Source organism: Crinia signifera, chromosome 1 (genome assembly GCF_055691185.1).
Source record: "Crinia signifera chromosome 1, ASM5569118v1, whole genome shotgun sequence".
NCBI lineage: Eukaryota > Metazoa > Chordata > Amphibia > Anura > Myobatrachidae > Crinia > Crinia signifera.
Window position 1 is genome coordinate 146,879,009 of NC_139217.1, and position 27,653 is coordinate 146,906,661.

At 39.6% G+C, this 27,653-nt stretch overlaps 1 protein-coding gene across 2 annotated transcripts in view; it reads left to right on the forward strand.

The window, feature by feature from the left end:
- LOC146061564 (bifunctional heparan sulfate N-deacetylase/N-sulfotransferase 4-like) overlaps positions 1-27,653 on the forward strand; it is a 325,562-nt gene that overhangs the window by 257,779 nt on the left and 40,130 nt on the right. For both annotated transcript variants that reach the window (XR_014471058.1, XM_083174471.1), the window contains exons 7-11: positions 5,620-5,802; positions 11,125-11,221; positions 15,003-15,126; positions 21,429-21,603; positions 21,977-22,147. Coding sequence is in view for 1 of the 2 variants with exons in the window: in XM_083174471.1 (XP_083030597.1) it covers positions 5,620-5,802; positions 11,125-11,221; positions 15,003-15,126; positions 21,429-21,603; positions 21,977-22,147 (750 nt within the window). In the remaining variant the exon portion in view is untranslated. The remainder of the gene's footprint in view (positions 1-5,619; positions 5,803-11,124; positions 11,222-15,002; positions 15,127-21,428; positions 21,604-21,976; positions 22,148-27,653) is intronic.

Consider the following 27,653-nt stretch of genomic DNA (forward strand, 5'->3'; position numbering starts at 1 on the left):
GCTATTTATTTGTGTAGTTACAGTACATACAGGTAAAGACTGATGATGATGAATAATAGAAAACCAGGTGCATGTGTAAACCAGGTGCATGTGCTACTCACATTTAAAAAGGTACAAACCAAAGTCCACATTCTCAGGGTCGACACTGTTAAAATGCTAAAATTGCCAGAATGTCAACAAAGTTAATGTCAACATCTTAAATACAATTTTTAGGTAACCTTAGTCCGAAGCCTACATCTAAACTTTGGAAAAATAGCATTTTGCGGTAATTTTATTCCTAACCCTAACTGTGCCATAGGCTAACCATAACACTGAATGGATTGTCAGCCTTCTACCCTGTAGACATGTCCATGTGAACATTGTAAATGCTGACATTTTGACGGTTAACATTTTGCACATGTTGACATTCTACATTTTCTAAATGTCTGTATACTTATATTTAACAATCATAATACCAAATAACTGCATTCTAGATGTGCATATTAATATAATCAATTTGGCCAATTATTAAATTCAGTCCAGATTCACCTAAAATGTGCTAAATAATTTATACCTCCTGGAGAGTCAGACCACTTAACCCAAGAAGCAAATCAACAAGGTTCATTCATAGTATAAAATATGCTTACATCACTTTTTTTTCCTAGATGGTTCTAGCAGAAAGTCAGAAAATGTTCTTTTTGGGGGGATTGGGGTGTGAGCTGTGACTTATCAGTGAAATAGAAAAAGGAATTAATGGTTACTCATGGGATATACACTGTAGAAACCTCCCAGTTAGCAAACGAGAAGTACAGTAAGTAGTCTGAGGCAGAAGACAATGCAATTTTTTTTATAATAAAGTACATCAAAAAATGTTTTACATTCAGCTCATCAAACATTCTTATATATATATATATATATATATATATATATATATATATATATATATATATATAATAAAATGTAGCAGTTCATGGCATTACAGTTATTGTTGCCCTGCACATGCATACAGTATGTGTCCTTTATTACTGTTGCGTTATTTGAGCAAAATATCCCCTCTAAACCCAACAGGTCCCATGCAACTTGGCAGCATCAAGCTTTTTTGTTGTAGCCTCAAATGATTAACATGTTGTGCAACATTTGTACATCTGAATGCAAATGTGTCTGAATCTGTGAAAAAGGGCTCTGATATGAGTGGCCGTGGTATTACCTTAAACCAGGGACTCTGCACCAACTCAAGACATCATATACTGTATACAATTTATCTGTATTTCAAATATAAATCATAGCTAGTATAACATTTTTAAAATCTGATTTTATTACACTACGGTATAATGTAGAGATTGTGAAAGCTTTAAAGATAATGGGGCATATGTATTAAGCCTGGAGAAGAGATACACTGGATATAAAGTGGAGATAAGGTGAAAGGAGATAAAGCACCAGCCAATCAACTTCCAACTGTAATTTTCAAACACAGTTCATTGGCTGGTGCTTTATCTCCTTTCACTTTATCTTCACTTTATCTGTTCTCCAGGCTTAATACATCTGCCCCAATATGCTTTACAGAAAATATGCAGTCTAAAAAAAAAAAATCCAGGACCTAATGCAACAAAAGAGAGGCCGCACCTGCAAAGTGGTGGGGCCTCAGGTTGATCATTGGAAAGAGGGGTGTAGCCTTATGACATGACCCCCACCATCATTTTTGGGGGGCGTGACTCCCTGCACTTCTTGTTTCTGTCTGCATATGCATGGCATCTATTCAATGACCACTATTTGCAGAGCAGCGGTAATCAAAGACCTACCGAACTGTCATTTCAACCCACTCATGGTGTACTGCATCCTAAAGGTGGAACAGGGGGATAGTGTCCAAATAGTCCGACTGGAATCGGGACAGTTGGGTGGTATGGGTGTGGTACAGGGGTCCGACAGTCAGGATCCCAACAGTCATTAGCCCAATGTCGGGATCCTGACTGGCCGGACCCAGACAGCATGGTAAGTGCAACTAAGCCCCTTGTGGGCTCGCTGCGCTCGCCACACTGCGGGCACAGTGGCTTGCTACACGAGCCACCTATTCTATTCTCCCTCTATGGGGGTCGTGGACCCCCACGAGGGAAAATAGCAGGTCAGTGTTTTGACAGTCGGGATCCTGACGTCAGGTAAATGCCTTTCGGGAGCCTGACTGTTGGGACCCCGTCCGGCACCCAGTGGTATGCTCTAGATGCAAATTTAACATGTTTTCTTCCCATTAAATGAGATTATTGTATTTCAATAAAGTGTTGCCGTTTTATTACATGTTGCTATTTTATTGATATTAATTGGTCCTAGTTCAAGACAGTGTAAGAATAATGGATGTTTTCCACCAAGCACTGGATTTTACAGCTGCAGAATGGGAGACATAGTTTATACACTGACAGAAAGATATTATTTTAATGTTAACATTAGGTTTATTAACACAAGAAGTAACTCTACTGTAGTGCAGTATATTTTTGTGAAATATGACTGCAAGGTATGAGGCAGTTTCTGCTATGCTTAGTATTCCAATTTAGGCCTACAGAGAGTCATGTAGGTCTTGCTTGAAAGGTCTCAGTAGTAATATTAGAAGTCAGTTCTTTGTATCTACAAAAAAAATAATCTCAGAGCTAGATTTCCTTTTAGTGTTTTTATTTTTTTAAATACCCAAAGTTTACCCTTAATAAATGGTATACGAACTTTTGACTATATTTATATGCATTATACAGTATGTTGTGATAAGCATCTATCATTATTATAATTTTTCAATTCACTTTGGTGTAATGATTGAAAATGTCATCCATATATGTGTATGACTTTATTTGCATGTACTGTTAGTGTTACACAGAGTAATTAGAAGATGAAAACTGAAATAGGCAGGAGATTATGATGTGGCTGAGAGACTTTTTATATTGTAACGAGTGCCAATAGATGATGGAAGACACACCTGATTGGTGGTGTTAGACACACCCAATAGGTGGAGCTACTCATACCCCTTTGACGGTGCACCCCCTAATAAAATGAGCTGTGCATGCCTATGTTCAGAAGAATGAACATTTGCTCACATAACTTACTGAAATGTGGTCATATGGGATGAAAAATTACTATCAATCAATAAGCCTTAATCAGGCATAAGCAAAAAAGGGTAAGATAACCCCATTTGCGAAACAAGTTGAATAAGAAAATAAACAATTGATAATTAAGAATATAAACTTAAAAGCTATGCACATATTAAGTTATTGTAGATATAGAAAAAAAATATGTAGCGGCTAACATTTGTCAGTTCTATGTAAAATACAGAAGTTTCTGTTGCAGATTCTGGTGACACAGAATCACAAAATGAAATTATATAAAACAACCTATTTTCAAAAATTGCTTGCAGAGTTGTATCTAGGAGTGATAATGAATAGGAATCTGTCACATTCAGTAGCTAGATGCAACTGCAATTCAGCAGGCATACAATAATTATAGAGCCATTGTTTGACACACCAACCGCATCAAAAAAGCTCAAATTTGCCTCAATTGCCAATACACCTAAATATTATACATTGAATCAAATCCCAATTTCTCATAAACTAAAACAGTGCAATACCAAGGCTTTTAGTTCATTATATCCTACAATATTGCAAACAAGTACCAATAGGATATCCAATTTAATAAATAAGACCACATATGATGTTAAATTCCAAGAAAAACTAACATGTATGCTGGGGTTTGGGGGGCGGGGGGGTGCAGGCGGAGTCTGGGGGAGTCACAAGGCTGTGATATTCACAGCCTTGCAAGTCAACCAGAATAAGGACCCAAGTGCGCGCACAAAAGGTCAGTTAAGGTTACAACAGAACAGAGCAATGCTTAGAACATTAGACCTGATCTTGTATATATGAAATGGCAGCAATGTCTATTTTCAGTTGCAGTTGCAAAGCATAATAAAACCAGATACCAGTAGCAGTAATAAAGATGATAAATATTGTAAAGATAAGGATGATTATCATCATCATCATCATCATCATCCTAATTTTGGGACTGAGGTGGCACCTGATGAAAATATCAAACTACAAATGAACCGCTGTTTCCAACCAACACTGCTAGACATTTCATAAAGAGGGAAAAGTAAACCATTATAGGAATGGGATCCAGTGAATCATATTTTGTATTCAGAATTTTTTAATGGACATTTTTTTACAATTTATAAGGCAAAGACAATTTTTGGGATCTTCATACCCATCTTCTTACTTAGTTGCAGAAGAGAAACTTACTAATTTATAAATTTATTGTGGAAATGGGGAATTTATATTGATTTTATATCAAATTCTTAATACAATTTGGAAATTAATATTATTATTATTATGCACTACCATGAATTTTCTATATTTTACATTACATTAGATTGCAGTTTTATTATTTTTGAAGCCTAAGATCAATATGCAATTTAGGAAAATTCCAAAATTAAATTTATGGGTTTAAAGAAGAGGAACGCTTTCCAATCTTTGGTTTTGTAGATAACTAATTTTACTATGGGTAATCATTAATTCTTTTGTGGTCACCCGTATTATAAGAATCCTATAAAATAATAGGCTAATACTACTCCTCACCTCTATATTGGGAATTCAAGTGTTTTTTTCTGCACCATCAGCCACTAGATAGCATGCAACAATTCAAGCGTTGCTCTGTCTCAGCGCACATAGCTGACATTACTGTTATATAGGGCCTTATTCTAGTTCACAATTTCTGACAAAATCCTTCTTAGATGGACAAAACCATGTGCACTGCAGGTGGGGCAGATGTAACTTGTGCAGAGAGAATTAGATTTGTGTGTTATTTTGTTTCTGTGCAGGGTAAATACTGGCTGCTTTATTTTTACACTGCGATATAGATCTCACTTTGAAGTAAAACCCCACCCAAATCAAATTCTCTTTGCACAAGTTACATCTGCCCCACCCGCAGTGCACATGGTTTTGTCCATCAAAGAAGGATTTTGTCAGAAAGAGTGAACTAGAATAAGGCCCATAGTTCTTTCATTTTGAGGGGCTGATAAGGTAACTAATACCCAGTTATTTTATATCCAGCACCCATTATGATGGTCAAGATTCTTTTTTTACATGGTAGATGTGGTAAAGCTTAATTAATTCACTAGCAGCAGGAAACAAGCTATCTCCCTCCATAACATTAACAGTCATGCATTGGTCGTGTACAAATCCTTCCACTAATTATGCAATAATAGTATTTTTAAATTGACTGCATCCATTTTGGTTTAACAAATGAATCTGTTTCATACAATATTTGTCTTTTATGCTGCATATATCCTGCATCAAAATGTATAGTATAAAGTATAATACATACATAATAAAATATAATACATACAAAATATTTATTTTACATTAAATTGAAGTGTTTCACAGTGAATGTATGTGCTATAATTGGTTTATGTAATTTTTAGACAACCTCAGAGTTCGAATATTTGCTATACTTTACATTGTGGAGAGAATTTATGAAGCCAAATATATGTGCTCAAAACTTCATACTGTACGTTCTTTTTTTTCCCAGGACTGCTACTGCCATCTAGTGGTCATCCTGTGGTTAATGTCAGCATTCTGTCTCACTTGTTTCTAATACAAAATGATCATTCTTTTACAGATCAGCATTTTTATGACACACTTGTCTAATTATGGGAATGACCGCCTTGGCTTGTACACATTTGTTAATCTTGCTAATTTTGTCCAAACCTGGACCAATTTAAAGCTGCAGACTCTGCCACCGCTGCAGCTGGCTCACAAATATTTTGAACTCTTCCCCGAGCAAAAGGATCCTCTTTGGCAGGTATTTTCTATTTAATAATGAAATATTATTTTTAACATCAGAATGGAATTTTGTACCTCTGCAGAGGAAAACGTAGAGTTGAACCATTGTAGTCTCTGCTGTTCTAATATTTATTTCATCCACATTCACCTTTCTCTTCCAGCGATGAAAGTGCATACAGTATATAACCATTACCTAAACTGTTTCTTATCTACTGCTGCAAAATCTTTTATTACAGAACAAATCTTGGCAGACTTCTACAATAAAGATAAGAGGTTGTGATTGATTAAAGGGACTGTAATACAAATCTATTGATTTTACTTAACTGCGCATTACGGCAATTACCAAGCATGTCTGTAATCGGACAAATGAAATACAGTAGTTTCAATGTCATATTTATTATTAATGCAGTATGTTCAAGAAACTGATCAATACCCGAGATTCTGGATAATTGGCCAGTTGTTTTCACTTAAAATTCTTTGATGCAAACTGTTTAGGAAACTTTGAAATCTTCATTTTAAACCCATATAGAGTATTGTGAAATCTCATTATGTGAAAATGTTTGCTTTATTCCCAAGGCCATAAGTAAAGCGATTTTCATTAAAATCTCTCACTTCCTTAATGTAATTTACACCCATAATGCACAGGTTGACTCAAGTCCCACAGGTAAAATGAATCATCACACACGCACATTCTAAGAAGGGATGATTTATTAATTTAATTGACTTCCCCTTAACATGTGACAAGAGAAGAATGGTAGCAGATATGACCCCTCTTACGTGCTGGAATGCAGCATTGTAAGAGCTACTGACAAAAACAGCAGCATGATGTAGGAAATACTTAAATCACAGTTCCACAAAATCAGGGCTGTCCCCAAAAAACTAATTTCTATCTGTATTAGCATCTTTGACTTCCTGGTTCTGCAGTAATGGCGTCTTAAGCTATGTTGCTGCTTGCCCATATCCTGGAAGATTGGAGTCTTGTTTGATTAAGGCATAGGTGCTATTCAACAAGCAAATAGTGATTCAATCCAGGACTCAAAACCCCAACCAGCTCTGACATCAACTCAAGAACACCCACAACAAGTATTTTTGTGCTTGCCACTCAAATGACCTCATCGTAGCATTAATAATCCCAAATTACATCATAAGCACCTTCGGTACTTTAGTAGTCCCCATCAAACACAAAGTATATTTGATAGCCTTCATATTTAATAAAAGTAGACCTTTTATTAAGTATCTCCATAAGGACGAACAATACATGAATATATGCCTTAAGACAGTGGTTCCCAAACTGTGACACTTGCAGGGGTGCCTTGGACTGGTGGTCCAGTGGCAATTGAAATTATTTATGGTCAATGTAAAAGGCAAAAACATTGCTGGTGTCCTGCCAATAATAAAATATGTGGACAAACAGAAGCTAATCCTGTCCCTCACCCATAAATAAACCTATGTATGACATACAAATCAATTTACAGAATAAGAAATTTTTGGCCTAGGGGTGCCATGAAAAAAGTTTTGGAACCACTGCCTTAATACATAAAAAGCCCTCTATATGTAAACCCCTCCATAACCAATTAGGACCAATGCATGTGTGGGCTGGATGTGTATTTGTGTTATTGGTAGGGAGTGGTCTGTCTTAGATGTGATTGTTGAATGAGACTTAGGCTGGTTTCACACACTCCGGCTCCTGCCGGACGGTGAAATCCCGCACGGCCAGGGAGCCGTGCCGCACACATTAGTTGTGAATGGACACTATTGTGTCCATTCACACGGGACGGCCACGACCCGGCCGCACGGCTGCAGCTGGATCCCACCACTGGAAGGGACGGCTGCCGGGCTGTGGCCATCCCCTCCATGATAAAATAGTGTGTGCGGCACGGCTCCCTGGCCGTGTGGGATTTCACCGTCCGGCAGGAGCCGGAATGTGTGAAACCAGCCTAAGGGGACTATTCTTCTTCAAAACAAATATTGCTAGTATTGCTATGAGTTCAATGTTTATTTTGGAGGTATTCAACATTCCTCATTAAATTAATTATAACTTATAGAAAGCTGCTCTTTCAGTGGAGTTAGCTTTTTAAGAAGTAGAAGAAATTTCGCTCTACCTAATGTTTTAATCTGCACATATTTTAGCACAGAGACCAGCAGTGTACCCATCTCTTTATGCTATGTTAATAAGGGGAGGGAAAAATTAGAAATGAGATGTGTGATATTAACGGATATTATAGGCAAATCTATAGGAGACCTAATCAGTAAAAGGGACAGCAACCTGTCATGTACTAAGGTGGTTGTAGGAATGTAGAGATGTTGAGTAATGGTGATGGGATCTGTGGATTGTGGCATCTGTGAGCCAGGATAGTTACTTTGCAGGTGGCTGCGGGTGATGGGAGAGGGATGAGCTGATATAGTGAGCACACAAGCAGCTAGAAAGCTGGGGATGATGGATGGGAGGAGGGAGTATACAAGTAATGTGGGTAAATTAAGTTTTCATTAAAAGGTGGATGAAGATGGTACAGAGTGTGTGGCCTTGGACAGTGGACAGAATGAACAATTTTCTTGCAATGTTCAGGAATAAATAAGACATTAAACTTCAGGCACCAAAGTATATTACAGGTAGTGCAGATGCGTTGATGTCTGATGCAGCATGCTGCCCAGGGGCTTCATGTTGTATAGGGGCAAGTGAAAACATTTTAGAGGTGGGAGATTTCCAAAAAGCTATGTTTAAAGAAAGCAAAGTGAAAGAAACTTGTATCAACACTTGCCACTTATTCAGTCATTGTTTAAATCCAGGTACACCCCCACAATACATTAAGGGGCAATGCAACTACTGGTAATGGCATATAAATTCTGTAGAAACAGTTTGAATGCTGGCAGAAAATAAAGGTGCACGGGAAAAAGTGGGATTTTGGGGTAGCAAAGTTATTTTACTCTATGGGGTTTATTTACTAAGATGAGAGTTCTAACGAAGATGGGATGTTGCTATGGGCAACCAATCGGATTGTAATTATTATCTTCTAGAATGTGCTATATAAATAAGAAGTAGATTGGTTGCTATGGGTAACATCCCATCTTCAATACAACTCCCATCTTAGTAAAAAAAAACCCTGTTATCTCAGATGTCACCCATCTCTTGAGTAGAGGTGGCTACTAATACATTTTACAAAACCAAGTCAAACTCCATCCCCACACACTGCCCTGCACTTACAGGGTTCTGATAACTCCAATCTGAGGGCAAGAGATAGACACAAGGAGAGAGGGGACACTCCATGGTGTCTACAAGCATCACACCTGTATTCTTTGATTTTATGGTACTTGTGTACTATCACGGCGCCCATCGCATCGCAGACCATATCGCATGCGATGCGATATCGGCTGATGTTGTACAATGGCATACAATTTTAAAATTGTATGCCATTGTATATGGCATACAATGCCATACAATTCGATGGGATCCAATTATAAATTGTATAAGCACCCTAATGGGTGCTTACAATGCTTAAATGCACCCCCACGCCACCCCCAAGTATAAACGTGAACCCGAAGCGTGGCGAGCGCAGCGAGCCCGTGAGGGGCGGCAGTACGCGTCCTACGACCTTTTCATACCCCCACTATCCACGTTGGCGTGGAGTTGATTTTATAAAGTGTGGCGAGCGCAGCGAGCCACCAAGCCCGAAGCGTGGCGCGCGCAGCGAGCCCCGCAAGGGGATGCGGATACCTTCACAGGTATCCGCGTCCCCTCGCGGGCTTCACAGGTATCCGCGTCCTTTTGCCACGCTTCGGGTTCGGTGGCTCGGTGGCTCGCTGTGCTCGCCACACTTTATAAAATCAACTCCACGCCGACGTGGATAGTGGGGGTATGAAAAGGTTATAGGACGCGTACCGCCGCCCCTCGCAGGCTCACTGCGCTTTCAACGCTTCGGGTTCACGTTTATACTTTGGGGGTGGCGTGGGGGTGCATTTAAGCATTGTAAGCACCCATTAGGGTGCTTATACAATTTAATATCGTATATGCGTTAAAATCGCATCGCATGCCATCGGGTCTATGTCATGCAATGCGATTAAAAAATCGGGCGACTAATTATCGGGGCGCCGTGCTAGTACACGATTTTATTTTGTATATAATGTATTAAGAAAACCTTGCACATATGCTTATGTTGCAGAATGCTATGCATTTGCTGATTTTTATACCATTGCATAAGCAAAGTTTTTCATAGGGAACACATACAGGCCCTTATTCTGGTTCATTCGCAAAAGGCAAATTCCTTCTCAAATGGAGAAAACCATGTGCACTGTAGGTGGGGCAGATGTAACATGTGCAGAGAGAGTTAGATTTGTGTGGGGTTTTACTTCAAAGTGAGGTACTTGTGTATTATCATGGCGCCCAAGTTTCTTATGTATGGCACAGTAGGAAAATCGCATCGCATGGGCCATTTTAACGCTTGTGTGATGCGATCTGATTTTCCGATGTAATTTATTCACTGCTCTCTTTGCCCCGGGGGATCACATCGCAACACACCTCCCGCATATATAGGGTGTACGATGCCATTACATTACCTATACAATTATATCATTGTATGACATACAATGAGGTTTTAGCCACCCACCCCCCCTATCCACGCCACCCCGAAGCGTGTCGAACACAGCGGAACGCGTCCTCCGACATTTTCATACCCCTGTACTATCTACGTTGGCATGGAGTTCATTTTATATAGTGTTGCAAGGGGCCGCGGATTCGGGGTGGCGTGGATAGTGGGTGGGTGCCTAAAACCTCATTGTATGTCATTCAATGTCATACAATGGCAGCCAATGATATATTACATAGGAAAATCGGATCGCATAGCACTGCATCGCATCGTACTGCCCTTAAAATGGCCCATGCGATGCGCAGAATAGCCCACTAAGCAAATAGCTTAGTGGGCGCCGTGCTAATACACAAGTACCCAAAGTGAGATCTATATTGCAGTGTAAAAAAAAGCAGTTAGTATTTTCACTGCACAGAAACAAAATAACTCTCCCAAATCTAAATTTCTCTGCACATGTTACATCTGCCCCCCTGCAGTGCACATGGTTTTGTCCATTTGAGAAGGAATTTGCCTTTGTGATTGAACCAGAATAAGGGTCATTGTGTAAGTGCGAATTTGGGTGTAACTATTTACAGCATTGGTGTCAGGTCGAAAAATTATACATCAGCCAACAAATGTCATTATTGAAGTAACATTCTGGTCATACAGAACCCTAGATGAATAAAACCTCTATACAGGACAACTATATTTTTTTTTATTAATTCATTAAGATTCATGCAGTCATCATAAAAAAGTTCCAATATTCAACTGTGTTTCTGCAGAATCCATGTGATGACAGAAGACATAGAGACATCTGGTCTAGAGATAAAACCTGTGAACGTCTACCAAAATTTCTTCTGATAGGACCTCAAAAGACTGGTGAGTACTGTATCTTCAAAGTGAATACATTTCCAACATTATATATATGAAGGATGATGTCCTCCTTTCATTACACGCACCTAAGACATCCTCAAAAGATAAATTCTTTCTCCCTGAACTATAGAGTGTCATTCTATACAGACAAGTAAAGTTCTGGCAACATTTTTAGCTGGCTAGAATAGGGGTTGGGGAGGGCCGAGTAGATGTGACCAGAGTGTAGTCACTGACTGTTTATATAGTGCTATTTCTCCAACAGGACTTAAGGCACTTTACAGATATGAAAACAATCTCTGAATACAGTTGTTGATGGATTGCGCAGCTAGTGTGCCTGTGAATAAGATGCACAGGCACACCATTCATTTTCATACAGTAGGAGCAATCACAAATACAAAAGAACAACAACCGGCGCTGATTCTAAGTGGTGACTTGTGAGAAGGTTTCCTCTTTATTCTCCCCAAGTCCTACTGGAATCCCAGTGAGTTTCACTATTGGACCACACTGACCTGAGTGTGGGTCCCTATGTACACATAGCGTTTTCTTTGTCCAAATATCCTTATTCACCAATCCACATGTCGCAATTGATTCCAAAAACTGACCTGGGAAATGGTCCCTATATTCACATAAAGGTATCTTTGGACAAAGTGCGTTCTCCAAAAAACTCCAGAATCAATCAGCAATGCACATCTTTGGCATAAGGAAACAGACTGACCTGTATATAGGTCCCTATGTTCACGTAGCGTGTTCTTTTAGTCGCTCACTCCTTTTCCTCAGCCCAAAGTATACACGATACCGGATTTTCTCCAAGACAAAATTTTAATTTCCAAGTGGATAAAAAACATACAATAAAATAAACAATAAAATGTATGTTTTTTATCCACTTGGAAATTAAAATTTTGTCTTGGAGAAAATCCGGTATCGTGTATACTTTGGGCTGAGGAAAAGGAGTGAGCGACTAAAAGAACACGCTACGTGAACATAGGGACCTATATACAGGTCAGTCTGTTTCCTTATGCCAAAGATGTGCATTGCTGGTTGATTCTGGAGTTTTTTGGAGAACGCACTTTGTCCAAAGATACCTTTATGTGAATATAGGGACCATTTCCCAGGTCAGTTTTTGGAATCAATTGCGACATGTGGATTGGTGAATAAGGATATTTGGACAAAGAAAACGCTATGTGTACATAGGGACCCACACTCAGGTCAGTGTGGTCTAATAGTGAAACTCACTGGGATTCCAGTAGGACTTGTGGAGAATAAAGAGGAAACCTTCTCACAAGTCACCACTTAGAATCAGCGCCGGTTGTTGTTCTTTTGTATTTGTGATTGTGTATGTTAAGGAGTGGTGCTCCCTGAACAAATAACCAGGCAGCGATTATAGAGAGCGCTGTGGAGCTGAAAAACACCTTTGTTTGATACAGTAGGAGCAAGTTTCATCTTTGCTCCTTTGGCCATGGCTAGCCATGGCAAGCCATGGCTAGCCATGGCTATTCTATTGTTCTCAGCTGCAATACAATACGTATTGCAGCTGAGAACAATAGAATAGCCATGGCTAGCCATGGGCAAAGGAGCAAAGATGAAACTTGCTCCTACTGTAGGTGGCTGCCGGGCTGTGACTGTGCCGCAGCCCAGTGAATAATGCAGCATGTTACAATGTATATGCCTGTGCATACACATTGTGGCAATAATCAGTGGGGCTACAAGATTATAGTAATTATAATTATAAGATTAAAGTAATAGAGCTGCCTTCTCTAGCATCTTTAATATCTGTATGTTGTAAGGGGTGGCCATTTTGTGAGAGGCAGATTTCAGTGGCAGCAGGAAAAATGCAGATACTGCAGACAAGTAGATCTGCAGGTTTCAGCAGCAGTGCAGCAATAGCCCTCACAGACCCCAGAACCCCCCCCCCCCCCCCCCCGACCTCCCCCCCAGGCTACTGCTACTTGTTGTGCACCCAAAGATTTGTTACCATAGTGGAGTTGATGTACTGTAAAGGTGAAAAGTACAGAAGTGATATGACCCACAGCCATCCATATCAGACATTTCATTACATTAATCTAACTAGCGTGTTTCCCCGATAATAAGACACTGTCTTATTTTTTTTCAACCAACAAAAAACACCATATGCCTTATTTTCAGGGGAGGTCTTCTTTTAATATGGTACACATTGGCAGCAAATGTCAAAAAACAGGTGCCATCTTTGACATGCCCCAAACCCCCTTGATATGGTAAACATGCCCCTGTCCTCCTTTTAAACATGCCCTCAGTGCTCCTTGTAAACATGCCCCAGTGCCCCTTGTAAACATGCCCCCAGTTAAAGAGAGGGAACGTACCATAGCCTCCTTTACACACCTCTCCTCCTCTCTGTCTCATCAACGCCAGCGCTCCTTGCTCTGCTACAGCCGCTCTGCTGCAGCCGCGTGATGTGCGCGGCGACGTCACGCGGCTCCCGCAATGCATCCCTGGGACCGGGAGCAAAGCGGCATCTGTAGAAGTCGGAGGTCTCTAAATACCTCAGAGGTGATTGAAGATCACCTGGAGGTTAGCGGAGGTTAGCGGGGTCTTGTATTTATTGTTTTGCAATGCACAGGATTGAAATTTGAATCAGCCTTATTTTCTGGGGAGGTCTTATTTTGGACATATGTCCAAAATCTGGGGGAGGTCTTATTTTCGGGGGATATCTTATTATCGGGGAAACACGGTAGCATGATGTGGATCAACTGCTTTTGCTCTTCATTGTACCTATAACTAAATATGACACTAAATGAATACATGCTTAAATATTGTTAACCAATTAATTCTTATATTCGTACAGTAGAATAGATTCTGTATTTGAATAAAATAACAAGACATCTTGGAATTTTAGCAAAATAAGCAATTTCCACTTTAAAAGCAAATGGAATATGGAACCAGTAAATGTGAAATATAAAAAGTTACATTAATTCTCCCAATGAACTTTAAATATTTTAAAGGATTATTTGACATCTGAGATATGCTATAAAGATATAGCCCCTGAAAAAACTGAAATTGGCAGCCTGTTGGAAATGTCAGGCCTGTGACATTGACCTTACTTTAGATGCAATGAAAGAACACTAAATCACTCACTTTCACCTTTATTATAACCAGTCTACACACTCAGTACATTGCTTTGTTTTGAGCAGAAATATTCACAAACATTATATAGTCCTCTTATGTTTCACTAATACAAAAATGGAGCTTTCTTAATATATATATATATATATATATATATATATATATATAATTACAGACATTCCTCACTTAATGACCTACCTGTTTACTGACCACCCGGACTTACGACTCAAGCCTTCGTTTAGCGTCCGTGCTGTGACTCCTCGGACTTACAGTACGACCCCGCCTGCTCTGATTTACGACCTGCCCGCCTTTCCTCTCGCAGTTACGACCTGTCCTGCCTGTTTAGCGACCCGCATCTCAGAAATCTTAAGGGGTTTTATATAGGTTTGTTTAACAACCAATTCGCTTAATGACCAGGTCGTAGGAACCTGGTCGTTAAGTGAGGAATGTCTGTATATACACTAGCAAGTCCGCAAATGCTTCAAAAGCTAGTCTGCTACCTTCTGTGTTTGTGCATGTGTGAGAAAGAGATGTAGTTTCACTCTCTGCCAGTAGATGGCAGTGTTTCAACCAATGTACACTAGACATATATACATGATACTGTATGTATATATGTATATATCTATATCTATATATTTATATTGCACCTATTTCATGATAAATATTGTGTTGTTGTTTTTTTCCCCTGTAGGCACAACAGCACTTTACTTATTTCTACTAATGCACCCTTCCATCATTAGTAACATTCCTAATCCAAAGACCTTCGAAGAAGTACAATTCTTCAATGGCAACAACTATCACAAAGGAATTGACTGGTAAGATATCTAAAGATCAATAACAGTGGTTCAAAACATTTTTTCATATCGTGAAACTCTGCAATATGCTTGTTTTGTTTACATTTTCCTATAGAAGTGTACACATTCATTTGGGAATAAATATACTTAGATGGGAGTTCTATTTTTAGATGGGATGTTGCAATAGGCAACCAATCAAATCTATAATCTTCTAGAAGGTAGAAGTAGAATCATATTGGGTGCAATCTTCCTCATCTTCAATAGAACTACCATCTTAGGAAATTTACCCCCAGCATCTATATGCCATATGGTACGAGACACCGAGCATGCTAATGCAGCAAAATACCACTTAGAGACACCGGGTTGCAATTGTAACTGCACGGGAATGTAGTTTAAAAGACATACAGATGAAGCACTATTTGCATTCATATTTACAAATACAGGTTGAGTATCCCGTATCCAAAATGCTCGGGACCAGGAGAATTTTGGATAACGGATTATTCCGTATTTCGGAATATTTTAATATTTTAATAATGTATTTTGAAGTATCTTGCATGTATGCTGTATAAACACATAAAATACACACAAATATATTTTATTACCACATAAAATACACACAAATATATTTTATTTGTTCAAAAAACAAGGTTTCAGATATTGAATTTGAATGCCAAGCAATCATTTTCTTGCACATATAGTGCCAGTTACATGTCATGTCACCAGTAGTGCTGAAAAAGAAGTTGGGTTCCTCTTCTTGCTGTGAGGCAAGGGGGGGATACCCTAGGGGCGCTAGATCTGACCTGCTTCACTCAAGAGCAGCTGCAATAAAATCAGGTATGTCAGACCTGAAAATACAAACAATACAAAACAACAAAGGTTTGCAGCGCTGAAAATTCAAAATTCATAAAAAAACAGTTGGCAGTTGGATTGACTTTACAGTTTTATATAAGAAAAATGATCATAACAGTTTAATAGGCCACATGGCCACACATATATATAAAATATTGATAAAAAGCATGGGTTTGGTAGCAGAATGGGGATAGACTGGGGTAACTGTCCGTTCCTATATTGCCTAGATTGGAGTTGTTAGGACCGCCTTTAGTGACCAGAGCAAATAATTATAATTACCGTCCACTTTTGCTCACTTGAGGGGGGGAATGGATCCTGATGGAGTAGAATTTCCCTTGGTATGTCCAAAAGTCCCTTCTAAATCGAGCGTGGAGTGGGGCTTGCCACTTGGTGATGAGAAAATGCTGGTATTCGGGTCCTTTATAGGCTGGTTCGGGCAGTTGAATTGGCAGGAAAAGAGGAATAAGTAGAGCCAGTGCTCCTGCTTCTGCATCCAAGAATAAGTGTCCACCTGACGCGTTTCGCTTGAAACAAGCTTTATCAAAGGTATAATGGTTAGGATAAAGCTTGTTTCAAGCGAAACGCGAAACGCGTCAGGTGGACACTTATTCTTGGATGCAGAAGCAGGAGCACTGGCTCTACCTATTCCTCTTTTCCTGCCAATTCAACTGCCCGAACCAGCCTATAAAGGACCCGAATACCAGCATTTTCTCATCACCAAGTGGCAAGCCCCACTCCACGCTCGATTTAGAAGGGACTTTTGGACATACCAAGGGAAATTCTACTCCATCAGGATCCATTCCCCCCCTCAAGTGAGCAAAAGTGGACGGTAATTATAATTATTTGCTCTGGTCACTAAAGGCGGTCCTAACAACTCCAATCTAGGCAATATAGGAACGGACAGTTACCCCAGTCTATCCCCATTCTGCTACCAAACCCATGCTTTTTATCAATATTTTATATATATGTGTGGCCATGTGGCCTATTAAACTGTTATGATCATTTTTCTTATATAAAACTGTAAAGTCAATCCAACTGCCAACTGGTTTTTTATGAATTTTGAATTTTCAGCGCTGCAAACCTTTGTTGTTTTGTATTGTTCACCAGTAGTGCTGTTACAAATGTCCCCAGTGAGTTTTTAGCAAAAAAATAATAATAATTTTTCACTTTCTGGAATGTATGGTTTTCGGAATAATTCGGATAACGGATACTCGGATACGGGATACTCAACCTGTATTTGACATCATATTAATTGTGTAATCTAGCAAAGTAATTTTTTCTCTTCCACTTTTTTTTCTTTACTGTATACAATAAGATGCACATTTTTAGTGAGACAGACTTTTGGCACGTCCACGTGCCATGGGACCTGCAAGAACTGAGCAGCGCTGTTTGCTTCAAATAAAGCCACAGTATATGTGGACACATCTGTTATTTTTTTTATTTTATTTACAATTTGAACAAACATTAGCTAAATGTCTAAATTAACCTACATTGCATTTTTCATGGTTAGTATTGTAAAAATATCAATATGATTTTCCAGAATAATGTAAATGAATGAACCAAAAATAAATAACTGTTGTTACATTTGGAGTCACACTTTTTACATTTTTGTAATTTTTTTTTAATCTGTTAATTTATTCAATTTCTGTATTTTTTTTTTTCATATTATTCAGATTTTCTAATGCCATGTGGTATGTGTCCTATTTTGGGAAATTGTTAATTAGGGGCAATAAATAAATATATTAAATTACATACTACACCTGGCATGGCCAAACTGTGGTTGGGAAACTACACATCCCAGCATGCCTTGCCATAGTTTTAGTATTCCCTAATAGCCAAACTGTGGCAAGGAATGATGAGACTTGTACTTGCACAACAGCTGGAGGGCCATTGTTTGGCCACGCCTGTATTACACATTAAAAAAACAGGGGTATTTTTAATAAAGGTAAATTTTAAAGATTTTTTTTTTTTAAATCTCAAATAGATGGAAATCAGACTACATTAATGTTGTCTTTCCAGTACTAAAACATACATTTACTAACATTTATAAATGTACTTAAAAAATGGTAGCAAATGTGTGTTTTAGCCCCTGAAACACAACATCGATTTAAATTAATTTCCATGTATTTAATATTTTAATAATTGAATATCACACCCCTAGGTTTAGTGAGATATTAAACATTAATTTATTGGTTTATTAACAATTTTCAAAGATGGTATACAGTGCATACAGAATGTAGATCCGTCCCAAGGGTCTCTGCATGAAGAAGCCCATTGGCTTCTGTTGGCCATGCCATCTATAGAATGCGTTGTCTATCGAGAATAATATATTTTTATCATGATTTCTTTTGCCTGTTTGCAGCAGGTTAGAATGTTAGTGGGGAGGTGCTTATTTATTGAAATATAAATGGAGTTGTTGAGGGACAGTTATAACACAGTTGCTTAACTGATTCCATTTTTTTCCCTGTATAAGATTCCATTAATGACTTTACCTGATTACTGTACAGTATGTCAGAGTGACTTTAACAGAATCCGTCTGAGCTTAGAACTAATACTTATCTTTTAATAGGACTAAAGTGTAGCTTTAGGTTGAGCAGAAAACAACATATTTTATTTTTATAAAATATATATATATATATATATATATTCCTTGGGTGGCACTCCTGGATGCTGCGCTGTAATGGGCTATGAATGAAGCCCCAAACAATGGCTGGTGCCTTCCCGATAGGGGGTGCAGAAGCGTCTCCTATGTTAATAGGGGGACGGGGGGCGGCGGCATTCGGCGAATAATAAGACAGCAAGACAGGGTTTTGGAAACCGACATTTCAAGGTCCTTAGACCTTTTTATCAAGGTGCTGGTGAGAAAGCAGCTCACCAGCACCTTGATAAAAAGGTCTAAGGACCTTGAAACGTCGGTTTCCAAAACCCTGTCTTGCTGTCTTATTATTCGCCGAGTGCCGCCACCCCCTGTCCCCCTATATATATATATATATATATATATATATATATATATATATATATATATATAATGCTTCCCTAATGTAATTATGCTTCCCTACCCCTGCCCCCCCTAATCCTTCCCCCTGCAACCCTAACCCTTACTCCCCCCAACAGCCTTACCATACCCCCCCCCACCCCAGTTCCTATCCCTGGCACCCTTAAACCTAAACGAACCCTGCAGCATAACCGCTATACTGTACTTGGCATAGTGTTAGCATTACTGCCTCGGTTATAAATTCAATTCTTTACCAGATTTTTGTGGATGCTCCAGGTTCTTCCACATTGTAAAAACCTACTACTACAGTAGGTTATTTGGCTTCTAGCAAAAAGTTAACATATTGTGTATGTGCTAGGGAATATGTGACTGGAAGTTCCATGGAGAAAGAGATTAAATAGTCTCTGCAAAGCTCTGCTCTAATTAGTCCCTAGCTGCATTAAATACAATGCTTGGTCAAAGTGACATGAAATGAACACTGAAAATGTTAATCCTTCAATATACTGTATGTGGTTGAAGTGGCAGTGATAAGGAAATAATCAGGTATAAGAACATCAGCATTGAAGAGTGTCTGGGGAAATCATTTTAAAATAGTTTAGATTTCAGCTACCTGGGGTGATTTGTACAGAATGAAAGGGTTTCTATCCCAGTGTCATGAACTATTGATTTTTTTATATATAATTCTTTTTGGCAAGAATAGTTATGAGATCTGGATAGACAAATATACTAATTTTTTTAATGATGTGTGTAGTTCATGCAATACAATGTATTGTAGTACACTGTTAGGGGGATGGAGCTAGATTATAGATGATATATTTGGAGTTCATTAAATATTTTGGAATCTATTGCTTGTGTCTTTGAGTGCATATGGGGTATATATAGTGTAATATTTAGGAGCTGTGTAATATTATTTTTCTGTTGGGATTGTTCTAATGTAGGAATGTATACATTGGATTTTGTGTAGCATGCATGCATGCATAGCCTGCAGAAAAGCTGTGTTATCACCACTTTCACATAGCACAAATAACCCAGGTTGGACTCGGGTTGGTGACAAGTCAACCCAGGTTGAGGTGCTGTGTGACTGCACCACACCATATAACTCGGGTCAACCGGCATTTTGGCCTGGGTTATGAGAAGGGTTAAGCCCGGGTCACCCTCTGTATAATGGGCAACCCGGGCTTAATCTGAATGCGCTGGACCCAGGCCGGACCCGGGTTTGCAATTTTGAAAGGCTATTACAGTGATTTAGAGGGAGAATCTTACTTTGGATTGAAGCTTGGGCAGATGACGTTAATGGTACAGTATGTGAGTCAGTAGTCGCCTTTAATAATAATAATAACAATGCTTTTTAAATAGCATTTTTGTCATAAAAAGTTTCAAATGGGTCAATTCAATACACAGCACTGTGAATAGAACCAGGAGGGAGCTCCTAGAGCTATTCAAATCAGTGCGCTATTATGCCAAAGAATGCCAGAAATAGGGGGGGCATATTTGTGAGAACCATAATTTTCCTACTTAAGTGCCTCCTGCAATGCCATTTGCTCTGTACAAAGGGCACAAATGGCACAAACCGGCATCACTACTCTAGTTTTGTCTGATGTTCTGTAGAAATCCACTAGTCGAAGTTAGCAGTTTACTGAATTAAATAACTAAATTGTAATGTATTAAAATGACCCCTAAGTGCTTTACATTTGATTTTACAGCTTACGATTTAAGTAAAATGATGGAGGGAACATAAAAGTTTATTTTTAAAGCAATGCTAAACATGTTTTAGTTCATTCATGACTGGTGTCCTTAACCTCTTCAGTGGTGGGATTTTTTTTGGGAGCGCTCCCCACTGGGCAATTTTTTTATGGGGAGCGCTCCCTGCACTGTCAAGCAGCGGCTGCCCGGACCTGCACCCGCCACGCCGCGTACCTGCCCCCAGCAGCCGGTTCTTCATAAGCCGGTGCCGGGGACTTCAATAAGAAACCTGGAGGGGAGGGGGGAGGAGGAGAGAGGAGGCTACACCACAGAGGGGAGGGGGCTGGCTCCAAACAGTGGCAATCCCGAGAATTTTCCGGGCTTGCCAGACTGGGCACTGAGGCACAGCCTGGAAAATTCTCGGGATTGCCACTGAAGGGGTTAATGACTGTAATATTCAGGGATCTCTTAACATCCTTGTAGGCCCTGGGAAAGCAATACCCTTGGGCCCCTAAGCTTGCATCCATGGGACCCAGTTATGAACCATCTATATATCCATCCACCAGTTAGCATGTTGAGAGTCATTTACTGTCTGACTGCACGTTGGGAGGCAGGCACAGAATGCTGCCTCAGCACTGGATTATGTGACCACCGTGGCATCACCCATCATCTGCTTGGAGGCTCCTATATTTGTGGGCTCTGAGCAACTGTAATAACTCTGTGCTTTTGACAGCAATGTCATATCCCATTTGTTGTATTTTTACAATATGAAATAATTTGCCTTTTTTTTTTCAAGGTACATGGATTTTTTCCCTTATCCATTGAACATGACCTCAGATTTCCTATTTGAAAAGAGTACTAATTATTTTCATACGGAGGAAGTACCCCAGAGAGTTGCTGCACTCTTACCAAAAGCAAAGATCATCACCATTCTTATTGATCCATCTGATAGAGCATACTCCTGGTATCAGGTATTGTTACTTATTTAAGGCAAATATGACATGAACATGTATAAAAACAAGGTTACCTGGAAAATACAGATTTAAATTGCAAGTAAAAGGAGTTAAGTAGTGTATACTAAATAAAATGCATGTTGAAAATCTGGTTTTGTTTTCATTTTAATTGAAAAATATATATGCCTATAAGAATCCATTACAATAATTAAATTTTCTTCCTAGGGATATAGTGTAGTGGCAGAAATACAACATTTCCTGAGTAGGTAGTTATACAGTAATGAAGGTTAAAGCCAAGCATGCAAGGAAAATATTATTGTACAAATGAACCAACTGTTTATGGTAGATAGTCCGAGAAATTGAAGAAGTTAGAATTTTATTTTTCTTTCAGCATCAACGATCTCATGCCGATCCCACTGCTCTGAAATTTAGCTTCTATGAAGTGATAACTGCCGATCGTAAAGCTTCCTCCGAGTTACAGACCCTGCAGAAAAGATGCCTTGTTCCTGGCTTATATTCTACACACATAGAACGATGGTTAAATTATTTTACACCTTCACAGGTAATACTACTGTTTAAGCATATTGTTGTTAGACTTGTCTGCTTTGATTGAGTGTCAGAAGAACTGAGTTTTATGTGTTCTGCTAAAATAAATAAATAAGATTTGTGGTGAGTTTTGTTTAAATGAAAGATCATCAGACAAAGTTTTAAATTAGAGCTGCAAGATGGGGGTTGGAGCCGCACTGACAAATAGTAATTTAATGACAATTTATGGAGAGACCAATGTAAGGACTATGACGAGTATATTCTAATAGTCGTATGATTGGTGGTGCACCCACGGTTTCAGTATGGCAACTGAAAAAATTTTTTTGTTTGCTCAAGGGAGGGCAAACACAAGAAAGAAAAAAGGCTTTGTGGGCGCACTCTTATTTATGTATATTTGTAATTAATTTAAAACGTAACTTTTATTTCGATCAGTTAATATAAGATGACAGAAGGATAGTTTAAAAAAGTTGTTGATGGAGAGTAGTGTGATAGAAATGTGTCAAGTTAAGTACCACTTAATAATGGCACAACAAGGGTGGGTTTTTGAATCAAAATGTTGTGTGATAGTCGTATGAACTTATCACACTTTATTCTCCATTCGGCGCATCACGTCCTTATCTGCATTGATGTATGGACAATGCGACTTTGGGCGAAAATGAATGGTTTAGATCCCTTATTCGGTTTAGTAAACCATAGGGATGTGTGTTGCCCCAGCAACTCTTGAGATGGTATTTTTGCAGCTTGTATTGCTTAAGCAGTAGGCGTCTCCAGTACAATTTAATTAGGGATACCTCTATTGATACCACACCAGGGGTTCTTCAGGGGTCACCCACAGGAATACTAATCTGGCCCGTCACTGCTTAGCTTCCAAGTTCGGGAAGTTTTTGGGCAGTTCCAGTGAGGTATGGTGGTATTCTCGTGAGGATTAATTCCCAATATCACAATTGTCTGGTTTAACTGCATAAAAAGCATTGATAGCTGACTCAATACCTGATTATTATTTGCCAAGTTATTGATTTACCAACTGAATATTAGTAATCAATTTTTAGAATATCCGCATCGGGGGGGGGGGGGGAAAGGGGGGGGGGGGTTTGGAAAAGGGAGAGAGGTGGGAAAAGAGGAACAGTGATAGATTAGATGGATAGCGGAAGAAGGGGGGGCACAGAGAGAAATTGCAGAGTTCTATAAGATTTGACAATGATAGGGTTAAATACCTAAATGCTGAGTCTGGGTGGTCTGCTAAATCAGGTATTTGAGTGGGTTTAAACCGGTGTGTATGATGTATCCACAGTGTTGCCACCTGTTGATTATTGCTCCTTTTTCTATGTTGGTTAAAACACAATTTTGCTGACAATGTAACAATAGTAGCCAGAAATAGATCTGCAGCAAGCAGTTTAGCTGATAAAGCTCATTTTCCTCTGTTGGTTAACACACAATTTCGGATACAATTTGGCTGACACTGTGACAATAATAACCAGAGATGAATCTGCAGCAAGCAGTTTAGCTGATAGAGTAACAGTTGTACCCATAAATGAGTCTGCAGCAAGTAGATAGTTCAGTCTCGAAATAATGTTAATTAGCTGCCGCCAGACCTATAGATTATTAGAGTATACACAATCGCTGGTTTGCAAGGCTGGAGAAAAACAGAGACAGTGTCACTCCACTGCAGATCGCAGGCAGGAGGACACTGGTACCTGAGACGCCGCCTCCGGGCGTCAGAGCTTCAGGTCCGGGTAGGGTCACTGTGGGGGAGTCCCTTGATGCTGGAAACGCCGCTGCTGGGTTGCTGGGGGGTCCGCTAGACACGTGTTTCGCCGGGATCGGCTTCTTCAGTAAGCGCCATCTTGGATGAGGGCAGTATGCCCATAGTCTTATGTGTAGTCCGTCCAATCACTAGGTTTCCTTCCTGATTGACGTTAGAGCTCTCCAATGGGGAGGTACTTGTCTCTGGTAGGTCCAGAGCTCTGTATTGTGGCTGGGCTTCATGTAACTACTGTTTATGCTGATTGATAACGCTATTTCACCAAGCCTGTATCTTTTTGGATACACATTTACGACAACATGTCACGGCCTTACCATCCTATGTACGGGACACAGCTGACGTCTTAAAAAAGCTCCATGATGTCTACTTGGATGAATCAGAGTTCTTGGTAAGCCTGGATGTAGAAGCATTATACACCTGCATAAGACACGACCTTGGCATTAAAGCAGTTAGATACTTTCTCCAAATGGAGGGGTCCGGAGATTTTCAAGATTTTCTCATCCAACTAATGGATTTTGTATTGCACAAAAACTACTTTACATTCAACAACCGCTTCTACATCCAGGGGAGGGGCACGGCGATGGGGGCAGCCTGTGCCCCCACGTACGCCAACCTCTTCCTTGGGTGGTGGGAGCGGGAGTTTGTCTTTCATGAGAACAACCTTATCTATGAAGATTGCATTACTGTTTGGATGAGATACATCGATGACATTCTGATGATCTGGAAGGGCACCGAAACACAGTTACACCAATTCTTGGAACACCTCAATAACAATAATCTCAATTTAAAACTAACCTCGGAATACAGCCAAACTAGTATATCCTTCTTAGATCTCAGGATATACAGAGGTGAAAACAATATGGTGAACACAGAACTCTTCCGCAAATCAACCTCAACCAACAGTCTTCTTTACAACACAAGTGCACATTTTCCACCCACGATCGCCAACATCCCCAAAGGAGAATTCCTTAGGATTCGGAGGAACTGTTCGAATGATGATATATACAAACAGAACTGCAAAGACCTCAGCAACAGATTGCTAGAGAGAGGATATTCCAAAAGATCAATCAAAAGGGCACAACAAACGGTGGCTGGGGTAGACAGGTCACAAATACTTTTCAAAACCGACAAACCTATCATCAAAAAAGAAGACACCACAATCCGCTTTGTCGGTAATTTCTGCAATGAGTGGCGTGAGATCAAGAGCATCATACAAAAGCACTGGCCCATCATCTTGAGTGACAGTGACTTAGCCAAGAAATTGGACAGCAAAGTAAACATGAGCTGGAGAAGAGCACCCAGTCTCAAGGACAAACTAGTACATAGCCATTTCTCAGGACCAAGAACTAAGAACACTTTCCCAGATGGCAGTTTTCCCTGCGGGGGCTGCAAAATATGCCCACACATTAAAAAACTGGCCTCGATAAAGGACAAATATGGACAATTAATCCCTATCAAGGGTTACTTCAACTGCAAGAGCAAGAACGTAATATATGGCATTTCATGTGACTGCGATATTTTATATGTAGGCATGACAAGTCGCCAGTTGAAACAACGAGCCCTCGAACATCTAGGAAACATCCGAAATGCAGAGGCAGACATCAAAAGGATGAAACAGCTAACTACGGTAGCGAGACACTTCCATCGAAAGCATCAAGGCAAATCCACCAGCTTCAAAATCTTTGGCCTTGAACAGATACACCTCGGTCTTAGAGGTGGGGATTTGAACCAGACATTGCTCCAAAAAGAAGGAAAATGGATCTTCAGGCTTGGATCCCTGGCACCGAATGGCCTCAATGAGGATATCAAATACGGGGCTTTTCTTAAATAAAATAATCTACTACTTATTACCGAGCTAAGAATCTATAACACTCCATCCACTGGGCAATTTTCTATTCAATTAACAATTTATTTATTTACCAATCTATCTTCCATATACATTATTTCAATTTATTCACCACGTAATTAATATATTTATTCACTGCCAGCAGCAGCAAGGCGCTCACCCACTAACCGATACACGGTTAATCACCGTTCTATTCTCACGTCCCCAGCACACAAGCAATCCATGTGCACCAAATACTGCTCTTTTCAATGTAACACCACCTGCATTACCCTATAACTAACCACGGTCAACAAACCAATAGTCACTGTTCACAATGGATACATTGAATGCACCACCACAGCTTAAAGCTGACCGGCCTCACTCCAATCAATTTGCACCCATTCAAAATCTGATTACCAGGTTCACCATAGGCACCTTTTTAATTATTTGCACTATGCTCACGGGGTTTTTTCACAATCAATTCTTCATTTTTTTCACTTATTCACTAATCATCCACAAATTATCATACCTATGGTCACATAGTCAAAAAATAACAAATAAAAAACAACAAAAAATAATAAAAAATATATAAAACAAATAAATAAAATTTTTTTTACTGATGGCATGGAGTACTAGATATCCATCTCTCCAAATTACATATGCAATCAACATAAAAGCTTGGTAGTAAATTTACAAATTCCTTAAATCCCCAATATATTCTCTATGGGCATCCTTATTATCCTATAAAGGCACAGGGACATCTCCAGTAAATCAATTATCTGTTTTCCTACGCAGTCACAATAACTGCAGCAATCCCTAATGCTCATAATATACCCTCATGTAACAGGCGCTATCCCCGCCATACTACCCCTTTAATTAACATAATATATGCACGTTTTTTAAAGTCCACAAATCTAGATAAAATCCCATACTGCGACACTCACAGCAGTTACAATGCTCTCTGCTGTCACCATCAGCGATAAACGCTTGGTGAAATAGCGTTATCAATCAGCATAAACAGTAGTTACATGAAGCCCAGCCACAATACAGAGCTCTGGACCTACCAGAGACAAGTACCTCCCCATTGGAGAGCTCTAACGTCAATCAGGAAGGAAACCTAGTGATTGGACGGACTACACATAAGACTATGGGCATACTGCCCTCATCCAAGATGGCGCTTACTGAAGAAGCCGATCCCGGCGAAACACGTGTCTAGCGGACCCCCCAGCAACCCAGCAGCGGCGTTTCCAGCATCAAGGGACTCCCCCACAGTGACCCTACCCGGACCTGAAGCTCTGACGCCCGGAGGCGGCGTCTCAGGTACCAGTGTCCTCCTGCCTGCGATCTGCAGTGGAGTGACACTGTCTCTGTTTTTCTTCAGCCTTGCAAACCAGCGATTGTGTATACTCTAATAATCTATAGGTCTGGCGGCAGCTAATTAACATTATTTCGAGACTGAACTATCTACTTGCTGCAGACTCATTTATGGGTACAACTGTTACTCTATCAGCTAAACTGCTTGCTGCAGATTCATCTCTGGTTATTATTGTCACAGTGTCAGCCAAATTGTATCCGAAATTGTGTGTTAACCAACAGAGGAAAATGAGCTTTATCAGCTAAACTGCTTGCTGCAGATCTATTTCTGGCTACTATTGTTACATTGTCAGCAAAATTGTGTTTTAACCAACATAGAAAAAGGAGCAATAATCAACAGGTGGCAACACTGTGGATACATCATACACACCGGTTTAAACCCACTCAAATACCTGATTTAGCAGACCACCCAGACTCAGCATTTAGGTATTTAACCCTATCATTGTCAAATCTTATAGAACTCTGCAATTTCTCTCTGTGCCCCCCCTTCTTCCGCTATCCATCTAATCTATCACTGTTCCTCTTTTCCCACCTCTCTCCCTTTTCCAAACCCCCCCCCCC